This window comes from Hippocampus comes, unplaced genomic scaffold, assembly GCF_001891065.2.
Source record: "Hippocampus comes isolate QL1 unplaced genomic scaffold, H_comes_QL1_v1.1 scaffold76, whole genome shotgun sequence".
Lineage (NCBI taxonomy): Eukaryota > Metazoa > Chordata > Actinopteri > Syngnathiformes > Syngnathidae > Hippocampus > Hippocampus comes.
Window position 1 is genome coordinate 819,010 of NW_017805277.1, and position 19,769 is coordinate 838,778.

Sequence of the window (19,769 nt, forward strand, 5' to 3'; positions counted from 1 at the left end):
CAAGTAATAGATGATGAATTTTAAAGTGACAGACATATGGTCTGGCTATATAATTTGTCTAATAACAAAGATTCTAGTCTGAATCATAAATCGAGCCATTTTATGAAATTAAATATATTTATTTAGATCAGTGGTTCTTAACCTGGGTACGATCGAACACTAGGGGTTCGGTGAATCAGTCTCAGGGGTTCGACAGAGCCTCTGCCATGGAGGTTAAGACACACCCGACTCAACATGTCAATTAGTTATGACACGCCCGCTTGACCATCACTTCCTGGTTCATTTTGTGCACAATTAAAAAAACGTATACTTTATATTTATACTAATTGTGTTTACTTTTTTCTGTTTTTAATAAATGCGTTTTTTATCTCTTGAATTTGTAAAAAAAAAACTAATGATAAAATGTATTTTTATTTTTCAAAAATGAAGGGTTCGGTGAATGTGCATATGAACTGGTTGGGCTCAGTACCTCTAACAAGGTTCAGAACCACTGATTTAGATAAATAATATATATGCAATATTGTCAGGATAATTTATTGTCTCGAAATTGCTTACATAGTGACTGACCAATTGTATACCGTAACTATGAAATTGTAGCAATGTAGCAATAAGTTGCAGAATCTGACCCATTTTGCATGGCAAGTTCAAAGTAATTAATTATTGTGTTTTGTTGCTGCTTCATCCAGCTGGTTAATGATACGTGGAGAAGAACATCCACTTCAAGACTGCAAAATTTCAGTCATGGACATTTGTTATGCTTTTAGAGGGCAAAATGGTTAATTGAATTGACTGTCTAATAAAGCAACGCTTTGTGACTATTGCCATAGTTGCGGGGATTTGAACATCTGTTTACCACCAAATGTTTTAGAGTTACTTTTTGGCACACAAAAGAACGCAAAGCTCTTGACTCAACATCCATCTGCAAATGTGATGATGCGTTCAAAAGTTGTTGTGATTCTTAAAAATGTTTGATAACTTCTTCTACTCCTGACTCGTTACGCATCGACCAAGTTTTATGATTGCGCCACAGACTTCAGGTCACATTGAACAGAATGATGGCATGCCAGTCTTAAACGCTAATAAGGAATTACAACTTCATAGTTTACATTTCAAAACACTTCTTGTCCGAAAGCCCACTAAGTGACCTCTTCTTCATCTCATTAAGAGATTATGTGGCCCATTAGCGACAGGGAGTACGGCGTCATTTAAATGGTTGATCGACTCATTTTGGTCCAGCAGGAAATCTCACCGCGGACTTCAGTTGCATGAAATGTGAAACCATCAGGACAATTAGTGCGCTGTGACTTTCCTAGGCTGGCATCATCAGGAGGCAATTAAATTTACTGGTTAATTTACAGGCAATTTAATAGATAACCTTTTTTACAGTTTGTGTAGGTCAACTTGTCAAACTTAGATTGAATACTAATGGAATCAAATTGCGACATTTACTGTGGTCACCATGTCCAAGGATGACCTTCGAGTCACCTTGCCATTCACTCACATGGCCAATTTCTTACACACAAAATTAACATTGTATTACGAGAATAGCAATTTTTTAAAAATTTTATTTTGGAAGAACACCATTTTGGTCCATTTCAGTGGAGACACCCGGTTAGCGATACGGGAGCTTTATTTAGAAAATATCTGGGAGCTAATGAATTAAGAACGAACAATCCAAGTAAAGTCCAAGTCTTAAGGCTCACAATTTTTTACTTGCAAATTGAAGAACCAAGTCATATTTAAGTTATGACATTGGTTAAATCCCAAAAAGTAACCACACAACAATTGATATTTAACGGAATAGTAACACAAGTGAACATTTTCGGTGATAACATTAACAAGTTAATGTAGACATTTTCATTTTCTTTAAAAAAAAAAAAAATCTTGTCATTAACAAAGGGCAACTTCTCTGTCTCTCTGTAGTTGTCAGTTATATTTACTCTGTTACATGTACTTGAGTGACTTTGAAAGTACCGTAGCTTAATTATACAGTGCTTTTGCTTGATATACTTGGTGTTATATCGCATTCAGCAAAATGCATGCCAGAGTCTTTATTTAATTGTTTTTAAACCGCTGAGGGACTAGTGTCATTCACTTGCTGGATGATACTGTCAAGAGGCGTTTTCCCAGAGCAGCGCCTACAAGATAACTATAACTCCAGGCTGCTGTAAACAATAAGCATGCACCAAAATGATTTGCGTACTTTGTTTCATGTCATTATAGAAAATCCTGACAGTTGGGATTAGGACACGCTGATGACGGCAGCAGGATGTGATCGGTGGCTGTCAAAAGTGTCAACCTGCTTTCTCCTTTTGACAAATGAAGACATTTTCAATGAAACGAATGGATGGACGTTGGATATTGACTTGCAGGTAACCGCGACACTGTTGTCGCTCTTGAGCGCATGAGAGGAGAGTTCGACAGTTCCTGTGACCGATTTGACAATAGATGTAGGCAGACAGTCGATAAGAGAAGCAAACTTGTTTTCTGTAACGTTCTGAACAACATAAGCTGCCGACTGAAGGCTCGTCTTGATTATTTTGGTGAGCTGGCTTTCCTTGGTTTGTTGGATTGTTCAAAATTCAGTAAAATGTCAAAACAGTCTGATGACACAAAACTGCAGAGCCTTTCAAAATATGCCAAATATTTTGATTTTGTGAAACCTAAGGCAGATCTTGTTGGGTTGTATTGCTCACAATATATATATATATATATATATATATATATACACATACACACACACACACACACACACGCACACAGGTACTACCTGTAAATCCAAAAGGGCACAGGCAACTGAAAGAAGCGACACCATCAACGCAGGAACCGCCATTTCTACAAGGCTGGCTGAGGCATACATTTACTTCTACCTCACAGTTATCACCTATGTGATCATAAAAGGGAACAATGAGGACAACTTTATGCAGTCAATCAAGAAATGTAACACAAACTCACAAAGAATAGCATTATATATAAATATACCGATAAAACCAGGCGCACAGAAGCAAACGTAGCCACTGAAAGTGTCTTTGCAAACACTCAAGACACCACAGGGCTTGCTTTCACAGTCATTTATGTTCAGCTCACAATAACGACCAGTCCAACCTGCAGAGAAAAGGCAAAAGTGTTTGGAAATCTCAATTTGAGAGGACTCTACTCTAACAGTGTTGGACCTGAATAAGTTCAATGACTACCGGTAATGTGTGTGCGTGCATGCGTGTGTGCATTAAAAAAAGAACTTGTGAACTGAACTTGAATCTAGTTTGTGTCGAAAATAAACTCTCCCAACACTGGTGACTGTATGTAACTGTGGCCACATACACCCACATAGAAATTGTAAGTTTCATCAAGTTAGTTAAAAGTTAGCCCACATTCTGATGAATGACACACTCAAATTCATGTCATAAATGTGTTTTGTGTTGTAGCTTAAGCATGGTGAGATTTGGCATCCAGGAAAATAATCAACTTCGAGTGTCATGATCATAATTCATTCAAGTGAAGCCTCAATTGAAGCCAAGTGTCTGCTGGATACTGGAGCTACCTGGTAAACAATCACACTTGAAGCCTCTCCAATGGTCCAAGCACGTTGATCCATATTGACACAGGCCATCAACACAATGGTTGATAGGCGTTTCGCAGCGTGTCCCGGTGAAGCCACGTTGACAAACACACATGTAGGTATTTGCAAGACCTTCACAGCGGAGAGTCCCGTCAGGGTCACAGAGATTGGACACACATGGGTTTACAGAAGAGGAGCAGTCACTGCCGTGGTGTCCTGGGAGAAGCAAGAAGTGGGATTAAGGGAGTGATGGATGTGTGGCGCCAAACCATCGACAGCATTCACCCGACACATCAGAGACTAGGATTTTATTGACTTTTTTTCTTTTTTTTTTGGACAGACTGACATTATTTATCGAACCAAAACCTGGCCACTCAGACCACAGAAGGTATTCTGTGCTGTTATAAGCAGCGACAGAGATTTTCTATGCATGCTATCATTTGATATGCAATACTTGGAGTTGCTATACGAATAATTGATGTACTTAAGTATCAGTAGAAAGTAACACAGTGTGGTTGCCATACGAAAAAGTTAATGGATTCAATTTAACACATAAATGTACGTTGCAAAATGGTAATAAATGATGCTGAGTTCATTCAACAAAAAAGTACTTTGTAATAGACTATTTTCAATACCTGGTGGGCAAATGCATTGTAGCGCTCCGGTTAAGTCATGGAAACAGGTTCCTCCATTTTTGCAGTAGTCAACATCCATACATGCTGTGAGAGCAACTGAGCAATTCTTACCTGAAAAGGAACTTGATTTTAGTATAATGACAATGCATATATGGTCACCTTACTGCATGTTACCATGAGCACTTTTTTATTAGGGAAAAAAATAAACCAAACATAAATTGTCGTAGTGAAATCCGGGATGATTTTCAGTGCCACTGTATACAAAACCGTAAGATAGGATTTTTCTGTGCATTATGATACAACCGCTCTAATGATTGGGAGTTTTGCAGTCATCATATTCATGGATGTCGAAATGATTACAATGGTGACATAGATAACTCACCAGTAAAGCCCAACGGGCAGATGCACTCATAGTCCGCAACCAAGTCAATGCATGTGGAATTATTGGCGCAGTACCCATCAACACATTCATCGTGATTGATTTCACAGTTCGACCCTTCGAACCCTGAAATGAAGAGAAAGAGACAAAAACAATGTGCACACATTTGTTGAGCCATTAACATTGCATCATCAAAGCAGGCTATTTCCGACACTTTGTATTGGTCAACAATGTGAAAAAATAACATCCCCGGTGTGGTGACTGACTAATCGGTTGGGTCTTTCAAAGGCTGCGTTTTCCGCCACATGATGTCACTTCCGGCGCGACTCGACCGCACGTGGTGTCCAAATTCACATTAAGCCTGTCCAAATTCGGCACAAATTATGCAGTCCACGGAGGCTACATGAGGAAGAGCCTTTGAAGACGTTCAAGAACCCAGCCTGCTAATTGTCTTTCTAAATTTGGAAACCACGTGCGGTCCAGTCGCGTCTGAAGTGACGTCTGGTGACTGAAAAATGTGGGCGAAAATAGTGAACGCGGCCTGTGAATGTGGACAAAGCCATCGCATTGATTTGTGAAAAAATTGTACCAAATTTAAACAAGTGATTTTGGTCTGACACAAGTGAACATACGTGTATATATTTTGATGCAGGGCTTTTTGAAACAGACTAGCTGGTGCCCATGGGCACCATGGTTGTGTTAGTCTGGGTCTGTTATTATGATAACATTGTTGTACAATGTTAATCTGCTGCCTTAATTTCAACAAATAAAAGTACTTGCCAATTAAGCCTTTTACCGTTTCCGTCTTTGTGTTTAATTTCTGACTCTATTCTAGGGTGGAGAAAGTCATCTTTATTTTATAGGCAGTACAGCATTGCTACTTTATGAGTGACACAAATATACCGTACAATAATTTTATGCATGGCTTTACTTGATTAATATCTCGGCACATGACGATTTTTTTAAACTGAACAGTTAATGGCATGACGTGAAAATGGGTGCTGCCAATTCTGACATATTATCCTCCTCATAAATATATTGGAGTGTATGGTCACGCTCCAAAATGACTATCATTAGCACTGTCACACACAGCAACTACAGGAGCGCCATGACTAATGCCGGGCTATCAGCACTATCGGTGCAGGTCAAATACTCATCATTCCATCGTTTCTCAAACTGACCATGGAACCAATTTCCACCTCTCTCCGAGTCATAAAATTTGGCAATTATCCTGACTTCATTAAAAATGCAGAACAGGCTTAACCTGCGGTGGAGGTTTAATCAGAACTATGACTAACGTAAGACCATCTGGACTGGAAATGATTGAGAAAATATCTAAGATTTATTTGTACTATCCATAATGGTGCAAGTGACTATTTTGAAATGAATGACTGAATATGATGCAATCATTAGTGAAATGAAAACCAAATATTTGTTAACCTTGACAAGTAGGTAATTGCATCCCAGACCCCACCAAGATGCAAACTGTGTCATTGAAAACAACTGCTATGTTGAAACAGCATCATCAACATGCACTTGCCCCCCCCCCCCCACAAAAAAACATTTGGAAGAAAAATGCAGGTTTGCTTTCTCAGTAAACATTATCGCAGGTCAGCTGATTAATTCCCACTCATTGGCTGATCAGCATAACATTCGAGTAGAAGTCTTTTTGTGGCGGATGTTAGGCAGGGAATGTTTTGAATAACAAAGAACTGTCTGTTTCCATGAACATTTATAACTGCACTGATATCTTTTGGGGTGAATAATGTTGAGTAAATTAGATTTGAGAAATTTTGTTTGAAAACTTAAAAAAAAAAAAAAGTAAAAAAAATTGGTTAAGAGCAAAATAATCATGGCAATTTTTTTTTAGTCACATATATTCCAAGCCAGAAATGGAAGACTGGAGTCAGATTAGTTATTTTTACCTCGCAATATCAAAGTCATTCCAGAAATGATCTACTATTGGCTTATTGGAATCATTAGTCATAGATATAGATATATATGTATCTATATATATATATATATATATATATATATATATATATATATATATATATATATATATATATATATATATATATATATATATATATATATATATATATATATATATATATATATATATATTTTTTTTTTTTAAAGTGTGAGTTTGCATTACAAGGCTGCGATCAGGTTTGCAAACGGCATTAATGCTTTTGACAATGTTAACACATTTGTAACATTTACTGTCCCTCTATGGCCATTATTGACAACACATGGATTTATGTGACCTACCTGTATACAGTATTTAGGTTATAGCTTATAGCAAGACATGTTACATTGTGTGTCTGCCTAGGAGAAAAATGTGTTGTGTTATGTTAGGTTTACATTATGTTTTCCAGTGCGGTATGTCTGTCAGGCTTTACCGCGGACACCAGTACATTCTCTCCTGGCCCGTCACGTTCTGAACAAGGACAGACACATTATTCATGTTTTGTAAAGCCTTTCTACTGTATATATGAAATGTGGACACTAGGCAGCCTTGAAGCATGCTTGGGGCAATAGGAATCGCGGCTACGACAGCATGACTGTCCATGTCTTATGCTATGTGTTCAGCGACATTATTTTGTTATGTTAACTGTTCTGTTTAGCGCTTTGTTACAGCTGCAGTTGTTGTGAAAGCGCGATATAAATAACTGTGTATGGTATTGTAATGACATAATAGAATGAGGGGCCCCAACCGACGTGATTTCATACCCCTTCCCTGACCACACTTTCAGTGTCAGACTGTAAACAAATGCAAAAAGCCATTATGACGCCGGGCCCGTAAAGCGTCTTGCTGTGATGCTCGCTCGCTTCGACCCAGCCAAATCATGGTACAATACTCCAGAATGTTTTTCAACTTGAAAGCACCATGAGGGAAATACATTGAGTCTTTTTCTCTTCCCACTCCCCACTTTGGCAATCACAGCGTTGCAAATTTTTGAAAATCTGGTCTGGCATCCACGGCGATCATGGCCAGTCAGGTTAGCCACTCCTGCTCCCCCGCAGTGTCGCACGTCCATTCCAATTCATCTTTAAACATGATTGTTGTGGCCGCTGAGAACAAAATGTAAACCTAGCATTGACGTTGAAATTCCTCTTATTCTGCTTTCCACATGCTATTAACTGTGACCTTTTGTTATTAGACTTGATGACAGCAAGCTTACAAACTTCATTTAAATATTATTATTCCAGATAATACATTCTTCCTTCACCTATGTCAGTAAATCATGTCTCTGATCCACTGGTGAAAGGAGACTTTGATTCTCTCCTCTTTCATGTAGAACTGCCTCAAACAATAAAGCGTATGCAGGAATAGGATTTCCAATTGTATGCCTGTCCATGGTTTATGCTATATGTTCTGTTATATTATTTTTGTGATTTGATGTTAACGGTTCTGTAAAGCTGCAGCTGTTATGAAAGCGCGATATAAATAAATACCGGTATCTATTGTATTGTATAATTCATGATGCAGGCAGTGTGCATTATATGCATTATTCGAGGATGTGTGTAGTGGTACATTGTGGCCATCCACAACCACACAGTATATATATATATTTCTAGTCGCATTCGGCGTTACCTTCCGAGCAGAAGCAATGATACAGGTCAGTGCCATCCACACAAGCGCCATTATTTTGGCATGGCTTTGACTCACACTCGTTGAGATTGACTTCACACAATGACCCTCCAAACCCTGCAACATGTCAAAAACAACCAAACAAAAAAAAAAGCATGTTATTGGAATCCTGGTTTTATTTTACAGATGATCCAGACTAACTTATCTTTGTTTGACTTCTAAGTCAAGCATCGATTCCAAAAGATTGCCAGGCGCACAGACGACTGTATGCACCCGGCTCACTGGATGATTAAATCATGTCAAATAAGTAAGTGTAAGTCATTTATCGGATTAAACGAGGCCGGTTTTAAGATCAAAGTCAATCTATGCATGACGGCACGTATATAAACTCTTACACACACGTGCACACATGTTTAACCCCCCGGCCCCCCCCACCCACACACACGCACGCACGCACGCACGCACGCACGCACGCACACACACACACACACACACACACACACACACAATTAAATACAAGAAGTTGGTGTGTATTTTTATGTATGCATTTGTGGTACTATTGTATTCACAGTATTGCACCACTTTTGATTTGGCAATCTTATTAAAAAGCGTTACGAGTTTTAGACTGATGTTGATACACTAATATCCATTTCATTCATCTTTCCACATACTCTATAATCGACATTATTTAGTTGAAGAACACAAATCCAAAATGTGACAACGGAGGATATGAGAAACAGGTTTTGCAACAAATTAAGCTGGCAAGCATTCGATAATATGAATGCCAATTTCGCCCACCTGAAACATCCAAGGCAAGGCAAGATTTTAGAGTGTGCCCTTGAGAGGAGACGTGGGACAGCAGCTCGCGGTGAGTTGCTTTCATTTACATAAGAAATCACTCACACTCCTTCATTTTGACATATGCCCAGCATACGTGAAAAGGGCGTAATGAAGTCGCTCAGTCATTGATTTGGTAGCATGAACTTTTACTAAATAGAGTAGAGAAGGCGGAAATATAATCTTTTGATAGGCAAGAGATCTGAATAAATATAGATGTATGCAAAGAATGCCACGTATGCACACACAAACCCTGTGAGCATTAATTTGTGCTAATTGGGTCTGAAATTATACAGTATGGTACACAGCTAAAGTGTAATTAATACGCCTACCTACAGGCTCTTTAATTTACATTGTCCATATGTAAAGTGAAGCCAAAAAGAAAATTCATATAGGGACACATTTTGAATTAGGCCCGCTGCACACTAAGGGGTGTAGCCAAACATGACTGAAGTGGACCATCGTCCAAAAAAACCCCCCAAAAAATACGGCTGGCAACACAACTGCTCACAAAGCGATAGAGCACCATACATCTACTGAAGGAGAACTACATGGAAACTGAACGCAAAAACTTTTTGAGGTCCCGTTATTTTGACATCCGGCTGGGCTTTGCTTAGCATTAGTACCAGGAAACATTTAATTTTTATTAAATATATTGATATATACACACACACACTTTTATTTTTTTATTTTTACATAATCAAGAAGACCTTCATGTTCTAAGTGCATCATTTCCCTCAAAGGTCTTTGCATACCTCTTTCACATAAGCAAAACACGTTTTGCCCATCCTTTGTTTCCGTGCACAATACTGTATGTTCAGTGCACATCCCAAAAGAGCAAAGGTCAATATCTATGGAGCAGTCTTTGCCCTTGAACCCTGAAATGAGAATAGCATTGACAATTAAAATTCAAAGAACATGGGGAAAAAAAAAAATAATGCGACATCCACGTGTTTATGGCTCTGTATTTTATAGGGCGAAGACAACCTTTTAGCACATTTATGCATTATTGATTCTTCCCTTGCAATGTAGTTGCTATGTATGCAGTATGGTAATTGAGTGTCTCATTGACAGTGACCCAACTCATCACTCTGATGGAGATCACATTCATCGACAGCACCAAAAGGACATCTGCATGCCACTGATACAAGCCAACATCTATTCGTGTAAATAAAACACAAGCCGATGGGGATGCTCGTCGGAAAAAAGAAGGGTAACACTTAGACGACATCACATATACTGTATTTCGGTTTCAGACAAAATCACTGAACTACTGACATCTTAAACAACAAAATCGGATATGATTGGACCAAACAACTGTGTGTTTCTTCAAACATACTGTCTGAGCTTCACATTGTGCACTTTTCTGACATTAAAGTCACAATGCATGTTTGGGTAGGTGTATCTCACGTAACCATTTGACCTTCTATCAGCCTTATTCCCAACGTTATATATGACCTAGACAAGGTAATGGCCAACTATTGCCCCCAACAGAGTGTTCCGAAAGTGCTTAATAACCAATTGCGCATGCAATTCACTAGGCAGTTAATGTTGCATGAAGGAATGTCACATTTCCAGTGTCACAATCATCAAATGGAACACCCTGTTCAGTCTGACAAGCAGTTATACTCGATTGTAAGCACCCAATTTCATCCATCTGTTTCTAAAAATTTGAAACTGCCAAAAAGACGTACCATGTTGTTTGTTACGTCCCTTAAAGGTCAACATGCACTGACATTCCGCTTTTAGTGTCTCAAGTGCTTCAAGTCAGCACATTTTAACAGCTATTTTAATACCATCCACGGGGCTCACTATACATCTGCTGGTGGGAAAGATTAACATTGATGGCCGTATATCAGTTTCCACGTGACCACTGAGACTGCTGTTGCTGTTTATTACCTCCACTTAGAGAGATTTTGGCCTTGTTTATCACCCCACGTGTTCGCATCAATGATATTGAATGTGAATGCAATAAATGAAGACATGTTTGCACAATCTCGGATGCATTTTACGATCCATTCAACAATTTTAGCAGTTTTGGAACAGAAGTGTTTTGGATGGGTAAGTGGCAACAATCAGGGCATGGTGACCCCCTTCATGATGCAAGTACCTGTCCCAGAATTCAATGAGAAAAGGTGATCTGAAATGTATGCTTGTTTCAGTCATATGCCTAATCAATTTGACTTCACCCTGAAAAAGCTACATTGGTCATTTTAATGTTCTTGTCAACACGACAGTCAACTTTTATACGCTGTACAATAGTAAACTACTATATAATCTAGGAAGAAATTCATGCGCAAGCCAGGTTAATTCATTAAATGAAACGACTCAGGAAACGATAGCCACGTGGTCTGACTTCTCAGGAAGACGCGAACAAGGCCGACTGAACATGTCCCCCCCATCCCCACCAACCCACACCACCATTTATTGGGTTTCTGAAAAAAGATGAGCCCATTAAAAACACCTGTCTATAAATCTGTCCATGTAATAAAACAGTAATGGAAGCTTTACTCACACATTGGTGTTCTGTTTTCTGTTTAAATCTAATTTCTGGGAAAATGCAGGAAATTAGTAGGAGCAGATAATCCACAATGATGGATTTGTTCTCTCTCTAATGTCATAAACACACCATGTAAAAGGTACCATGCAGGGTTGAAGCTGGTTAATGTTTTAATGACAATCCATTGATTGTCCAGTAGCATGCAATTCCGGGAACAAAGCGTACAATGACAACAAACGCAGTAAGAACATTGAATTGATAAAACAAGAACACATGTAAACGCCAAACCTAAATGTGTCACACATGTAAGGAGGTATTTTATTTTCTAATATTTTTTTTTTACATGAACTGCTTATAACTGAACATGACATTGGACTCAAAATGCCGAACAGCGCTGGAAGCAGAAATGCGACTTGTGCAATCAAGTGGTGATTAAATATTTTATTGCCAGAAGGAGCCGTCAAATCAGCTGCTTACCGAAGAATGCAAAACAGCCTTCTGCTATGGGCTGATTACAGACACTTGTTATGGAAGATATTACACACAGTAATCCAGTTTTAACGCAAGGGGTGGTTGAGAAATGGCGAAAGGGAAATGGGTACAAGAAAAACTTATATTTGAAGCGAAAGAAGAGGATTTAGTCACGTTGGTTTCCAAATGTGGTCACAAAGAGTGTCACATTCATTCGCAAAACACGGAGGTGTAAAGGCCCGCTTGAAACTATTTTGTTACTTTAAATCTTTCTCTGGAAACAAATCAAAATACTTTATTTTCTTCTAAATCTGTGTTAGCGGGCATTTCGGAATCTGGTCACAGTAGGTCTGTGCAGTAACCAAAATGCCATCAATAAAATGTGGCTATGTTCATCTACACCATCCATAATAACCCTCCACCACAGTTACTTCAATCTACATTATTTACAAAGTCATCACCCAGATGACGCCAAACTCACTATTTGACAATCGCCCTGTACAGTGAAAACCGGGATTCAGTCGTGAAGAGAACAGCTCTCCAAAGTGCCAGGCACCATCAATGTGAGCATTGGCCCACTCACGTAAGTTACAGCAACAAACTGCAGTCATGCTGACAAGCCGATGAAGACAACGAGCATTCGGTTGAGCATCCCCGTGACGGTTTCTGACAGTTTGCATAAAAAATTCTTTTGTTATGCAAAATGATGATTGCAGCAGCTGTCCAGATGGTTGGTCTCAGACAATCTTCAATTTGAAGATGCTGGAGGCGGAGGTCCTGTGCTGTTGTTATGAAAGGCTGTAAGGCAGGTTGGATGTACTGCCAAATTGTCTGAAATGCCTTTAGAGACATCATAGGGTTGAGAAATAAACCTTCCTTTCAAGGGCAACAGTATTGTGATAGAAACTGCACGTTTTAGAGTGGGCCGCCGAAGGCACACCTGTGCAATAATCATACGGTTTAATTATCATCTTGATACATAGCATGCCACATTTGTGAGATGGATGGATTATCTCGACAAAGGAGAATAGATTGTTGAATACGTTTCAAAAATCAGATTCTAACCCATTAAAAAATACTGACTAAAGTCAGCCCAGAATATAAATGCTTTTAAATCCGGGTTAAAAAAATGTTTTTCCTTGCAAAAAAACAAAATTGGTATTACCGTATTTCTATTCAGTGTATTTAGACAGTTTAGATGAGAAATTCTGACTTTATATTCTTGAACAAAAATGATATGCAGACAACATTGTCTTTCGACATATTTGTAAAACCATCCTGCTCTTTTGGGTGGCCATATATATTGTTTTATCTGCCGTTCATTCTTCATTCATCCATTCACGCAATGCCGGAAGGAAGGTAATTCACACATTGTTGGCCACAGTGACCTTGGCCATTGACTGGCAATCGACCAATGCATTTTAATCACGGCGACATATTTCATATTCATCATGTTGCCCGTGTTATTTCCCTGTACACCTAAGTCACAATTTCCACATAAAGCAACTTGCCAAAACCCACGTGACTCGTGATATGACAGTGACTATGACCATTGAAGAAATGAGTACAGATGGGGGGAAAAAAGCCCCCAAACATAAAACATTCATTCATGGCAGACAACGTTGTGGAGGCATAATTAATAGCATTGTATTTTTGTAAACACAATCAATAACAATACACATCTAGTTGGCACTTACCAAGAGGACAATGACAAATGTAGTCATTTATCAGATCCATACACAAGCCACTATTGAGACAAGGCTGTGACCAGCAATCGTTCACATTCTCTTTGCATCTCCTTCCTGTGGGATGAAGATGGATAGATACATTAAAATTAAAGTCCAACCTTAAATGGGCTTGAACTCACATCGGCTGCTAATGATCAACATTGTTAACATTCACCAGACTAAAAGTCTGCCTTTGTAAAGATGGTAGTACAGTTTATATAATAGACGTGGTTCCGGTAACAGCATTATGCCACGCAATCACGATAGTAAACACCTGACGAAATTATAGTCCGAAATGGGTTTGTGTTGTTTTAACAACATTACAATCACATGTATTCTAATATGAATGTTTTCGCAACCATTACCTCTATTATCGCCAGCCTAGGGAAAAAGGTGGGCTATTACCTCATCTCACACTGGCTGGAAATCTAATTAGAAATATACGTATTCAAATTCAGCATGCATCTTGTGTACACAAGATGCATCAATTCAGTAATCTCAAAATGACTAACCTCTGGGCAAGAGTTGGTATTGGAATTAAACTAAATCATTACTGACACATTTAAAGCTCCTCTCACTTTCGCCTCTGGTGATATTTCAGACCACTGAGAAGGGGAGTTCATTGGACACATCCTCAGGCTGTACGCTTCTTCTCGTCCACTAAATGTAATTGTAATTTGCCCATCATGGCCCCATGCATGGACAAGTGGAGGTGAGGACACGATTCATTGTACTGTATGATTTTCACCGAATTGAGGCAGGCGCTGAGTATAAATCAGGTCATGTCCACATGCAGGAGGCACACTTTACACCTTTTGCGACAGTTATGTTTCCTGGACCGATCCATTGCGCAACATTACATTGTTGTTACTTTTACATTACCGGTATGTTCGCTAAGTGTCTAAAACATGCATGTATTACCTTTCTATTTTAAGTCCTAATACAGTAAATCAATAACAAAATATTAGTTAGTCAAACCAGGCTTTTATACTACCCATATACTGTAGTATAATTCCTTCATTTTGCTGGATGACGAAAACCTTGCATGCCCATGTAATATTTGGATTTTTTTTTTTGGACATAATGTAATCCACTGTGGTCCTGTATGTACTGTTGTAGTGAACAAAAAAAAAACTGCCCCAGTTATGAGTAAATTTTATTAAGACGGCAAAGAGGAAAGTTCAGTGGTAAAGGTGTCATTTTAGTCCAATCGCCCTAATACAGTAAATCGATAACAAAATATTAGTTAGTCGAACCAGGCTTTTATACCACACATATAGTATAATTCCTTCATTTTGCTGGATGACGAAAACCTTGCATGCCCATGTAATATTTGGATTTTTTTTTTTGGACATAATGTAATCCACTGTCGTCCTGTATGTACTGTCGTAGTGAAAAAAAAAACTGCCCCAGTTATGAGTACATTTTATTAAGACGGCAAAGAGGAAAGTTCAGTGGTAAAGGTGTCATTTTAGTCCAATCGACAAACATGAGGTCCAAACGGGTGTCAAAATTATTGACGAATTATGAGGTCACTGTTAGTGTAATAGTTCACTTGCCTGACTTCTGTGCTGGCAGTGTGTGTTCTGTTCCCACGCGCTGATAGTGTGCATGTGAATCTGAATGGCAGTCAGTCTTATGTGATTAACTGGCAAACAAACCAGGGTGGTAGCTCTGCCTATAGCCCACAGTTAGCTGGGATAGGCTCCAGCTTCCTGTGACCCTGAACAGGCCACGCGGCGTAGAAAATGGAGGAATTGGAGGACAAATTACAGGACACAGATTTTAATGCTATGGAGAAAAAAATGCAATGTATTGATGGCATTGTGAGCTTGAACTATCCGATCAGTACATTAAGATAACCTTCATTGGTCCCACAAGGGGGACATCTGCAAATTATATTAAGTACTGTTTGTCCTCCCTCAGACATAAAGATTCTGAACAAGTCTGCGAAAACCTCTCCAAACTTTAAACATACATCTACAGTCGCGAAACTACAGATGTAATTTATGATGGATGTAATTTATGATGTATTTTTATTCAATACTATAATGTGGCAAATAGGAAAACATTTGCACATTGACCCAAACTCACCAGACTGCCTCTTGTCACACGGTAATCAATTTACAGTTAAATAACAAAACACTGAAGATATGTTTTATATCCAATAAAATTCCATCTGGCTATCCATAAATCAGAGGCTGAAGAGGAAAATGATTCTTTTTTTTTTTTTGGTAAATGTCTTACCCTCAAAGCCCGTGGAACAGTGGCATCGATAGTCACCGACGAGATCCTCACACGTGGCCCCGTTTGCACAAGGCAAGATGTCACATTCATTTGTTTCCAGTTCGCACAGGGCCCCTTCATATCCAAGAGCGCAACGACAGGTGAAATTCCACCGCTGACCCACGCAAATCCCATGTTCAGAGCAGCTGTGGTCCACACAGTAATCAACGTCCTTTTCACAGAAGGAGCCAGAGAATCCAATGGGACAAAGGCAGCTGGAAAGATATGAGAATTCCTTACGGCTGCATCGTTTATGACGAACTGCTTTAATTAACTATGACAGAGGCGGCAAATGTCATAGCTTTGACACTGAAGTAGCGGGGCATCGCAAAGGTGACGGTGGATGCAAACACTCACCTATAACCGTCAATTTCATCCACACAAGTGGCACCATTTTGACACCAATGTTGAACACAATCATTGACATTTGTGCGACAGTTATGGCCCGACCAGCCAGGCCTGCAGATACAGGTGTAGCTCTTGCCGTTATTCAACACACAGCGGCCTCCATTGGCACATGGCTGCTGAAAGAAGATGGGCTGGTTAGGTAGATATGACATCTGAAAACATGAAAGAACTTTATCTTGTATTATATATAATGTCTTACATTGCCCAGGTCAGGAATCTTGTCATTATTTCACAATATAACTTCTAATCATTTCTTCTTCCTGGCAGCCTGAGAATGAGCCTCATTACTGGGATATGATTCTCATGAATATTGATCCGTGCTTTATACTGTATTCACTTGCTATTTTATGTTGCATCTAAATCATGTCTTTCAAGACAAGATCAATGACCAGAGAGGGCAAAAGCTCTCGAGAGCCCTCTCGCAAAATTAGGGAAAAAAAGAAGGATGCACGCCATAGCGTATTAATAAGGTTTACATACTTTTTGCAGTCCATCCATTGCCTAAAACCCGTCACATCAAAAGAACAGTTCCACACCATCCATGCCTTTTGAATTTTTTTAATTTTACAATATTGCTCACCACAGATGGAATTCTCTTTTCAAATCTGTTTCTCTTATTACCTGTACATGTCTGATGCCTTGCTCAAAGTCACTTTGACATGACAGTTCTTAGGGAGCAGAGAAAACACAACATTTCCATGTTTTCAACCTTCCTTAAAGCTCAGACACCTAAAATTTTAATTCTCATACCCGGGCCACCTGAATAAAAACCAGGAATCCTAACCACTAATTTACACAATACTTTGAGAACAGGGAATGATATCGGGTACCTGCATATTGTAAATATCACAAATAATTTCCAAATGACTTGATATTATTCATGTGTATTTCACACATTGCCATTGGAGTCTGGCCGGCTGGCCGCTAGTCCATTATCAATTAAGTGGTCACCCATGCCAGCTACCACGGATCATCTGAGAGACTAAGACACGGCAAGACAAGGCAGAGATGCTAATTACTGTTGGAGAGTGCTGCTGTAGCCAACCACAGAAGAAATTTGACCCACCTGAAGGCTTGAAGGGCAGGGCAAACGGCAGGTATATTTTAGACCATCAGCGAGATCCACACACAGAGTCTTTGGTGGACATGGGCTGTTTAGTTCACAAGCGTCTATGTCCAATTCACAATTCTTGCCAAGAAAACCTGCAAAACGAGATTAGTTACTATATCGAGTATCAGTCACAGGAAGGGTGGCTGGTCCATCAACTTGAAGTACACTGGAAAACTTTGTAGCCCCATTAAGTTCTGTTCACTTGATGGTTCTTGAACCTAAATGGCTCTAAATCGTTTTGGATACTGAACTTAGCTGTTCTAGTTCTCTAAAGTTAAAGTTGCAGTCATGAATTGGCTTGACTGGTTAAATAATTTGTCTGGTCTGTCCACGTTGACTTGACTTGGCAAGTTAATTGTAGAAAAAAAAGAAAGCAAAAAGAAGGGCAATAGCAGGAGTTTGGTGAAAAAAATAGGCGGTGTTATTTTTAAATACAGAAATATGCACGCCTGATGTTGGTATGGATGAAGCGTGGACGTAGGCCTAATTCATATTATGTCATGAGGACATTCCTCAAAAATATTTTGCAATGAATAACAAAGGACCTCCACCTGCGGAGTAACTCTGTCTGTGTTAGGGAGTTAGGGTTGATAGCAGACGGCGGCTGATATATGCTGAATCCAATTCATCAACGGGGGTGGTACATTATTTTACCGTCGTATAACAATTGGTCACAGATTTCATCCATTAAAAGTGACGTTTTTTTTTTCCTCCACGAGACAAGAGTTTATGTTGGCAGTGCCGTGAGCGGCATTTGGCGAGCAGCCATCAACAACAAAATCCAGTCTTTTTGAGGCGAGAAAAGTTTACGATATAAAAATAGTAACGTGTATAGTATTGATTTTATTTTCTGAGATTACAAACAGGAGATGTTGAGATGTGTCATTAGGCCAATTTTTTTCGGAAACCCTTGATGCGATAATAAAAGGGATGCTGGTCGGACTCAGTGGACACTAAGGACCTCTCCAGTATGCATTTCTTCTGGAAGTCTTTAATGGAGCTGTGGTGGTTGAAAAGACAATTATCATTCATGACCTCACAGGCTTTGCCACGTTGATGGGTGCCAGCTATTGATTTAACCTTCAATAACAACATGAAGTACATGAGCATTAAACCCGACCAGTGCTCGGCAAAAATCCATAGTTTTGGAAATAAACTGATAAGATACCACCTCTAAAAAAGGAATTCTCATATTTAGCTGTTACTGTTGTAATTTTTGGGAACATTTATTAGTTTTAGCTGTGGAATTTTTACTGCTCTGTTCAAACAAAACTGTCACAATAGCAATTCATAGCAAAATTGTTTTGTTTGTAGTTGTCTTTTTTTCAGGCTATGAAACAGTTTGGGAACCAGTAGATTTAGTTACCATTTTTTGGGATTGTATCATATTACTCTTGTTTACATTTGGACTTTGTAGTTTCATGGTCTTATGCAAACACTAGCAGTTTTAAATAACATCCCAGTCTCAGCTCAGTCTTCTCTTTTTGTTTTGTTTTGTTTTTTTAAGAATTGGTAAGATTTACTAATACACAATCTTGGCATGTTTCATCAGGATTTTTTTGAATTTAAGGAAAAATAGTTATATCTCAGCAAATCATGGGGTGTAGTGAAAACCCCTACAGTATTTCTGTTACGTTTGTGCCAACAGAGCACGTGTGTATTCACCACTGCCAATGCCAACATAGTAAAAGGCTTAACCTTTTGTGCAACTACCATGAGATTGAACTGATTTAGAACACTTCAGGTACTGTTATGGTTTTTGGGGACACTCGCAGACATGATGTATGGGGAAACTCTTGTCATAGCGGGGCCAGCATTTGATATACATTTGGGTCAGATCCAGCAAGGTCATTGTTTTTTGCAATATCTTTGAGGGAAAAAAAAATCTCTCTCTCTCTCTCTCTCTCTCTCTCTCTCTCTCTCTCTCTCTCTCTCTCTCTCTCTCTCTCTATGTGTGAGGGCTTTTGTGGACACTACATTTGCCAAACTGAGATAGTTTTGTTATTATTTCTTCTCTGTACAGCTTGCACATGAACCTCAGGCCCTTTCAGTATGAAGAGCTGCATCATGGACAGTTCAAGCCTGAACACACTGAATTAACATACGGTATGCGTGTGCTAACCTCTGGACCTGACAACTTATAAAGGTTATTCCATGTTTCACTTAAAGCGGATTCTGTGTTTACCAGTAAGGTCAATTCTTCTAAGAAACAAAACAAAACATGATGGTGTATGATACACAACCCAAAGTGTCTTTCT

The 19,769-nt window shown here is 39.0% G+C and overlaps 1 protein-coding gene across 1 annotated transcript in view; it reads right to left on the reverse strand.

The window, feature by feature from the left end:
- Window positions 1-19,769, reverse strand: part of eys (eyes shut homolog) — a 172,694-nt gene that overhangs the window by 91,938 nt on the left and 60,987 nt on the right. The window contains exons 10-16 of the mRNA XM_019870330.1: window positions 17,467-17,603; window positions 16,350-16,513; window positions 15,954-16,207; window positions 13,677-13,781; window positions 3,542-3,775; window positions 2,983-3,105; window positions 2,771-2,884 (exon numbers count right to left, since the gene is read on the reverse strand). Of these exons, the coding sequence (XP_019725889.1) occupies window positions 2,771-2,884; window positions 2,983-3,105; window positions 3,542-3,775; window positions 13,677-13,781; window positions 15,954-16,207; window positions 16,350-16,513; window positions 17,467-17,603 (1,131 nt within the window). The remainder of the gene's footprint in view (window positions 1-2,770; window positions 2,885-2,982; window positions 3,106-3,541; window positions 3,776-13,676; window positions 13,782-15,953; window positions 16,208-16,349; window positions 16,514-17,466; window positions 17,604-19,769) is intronic.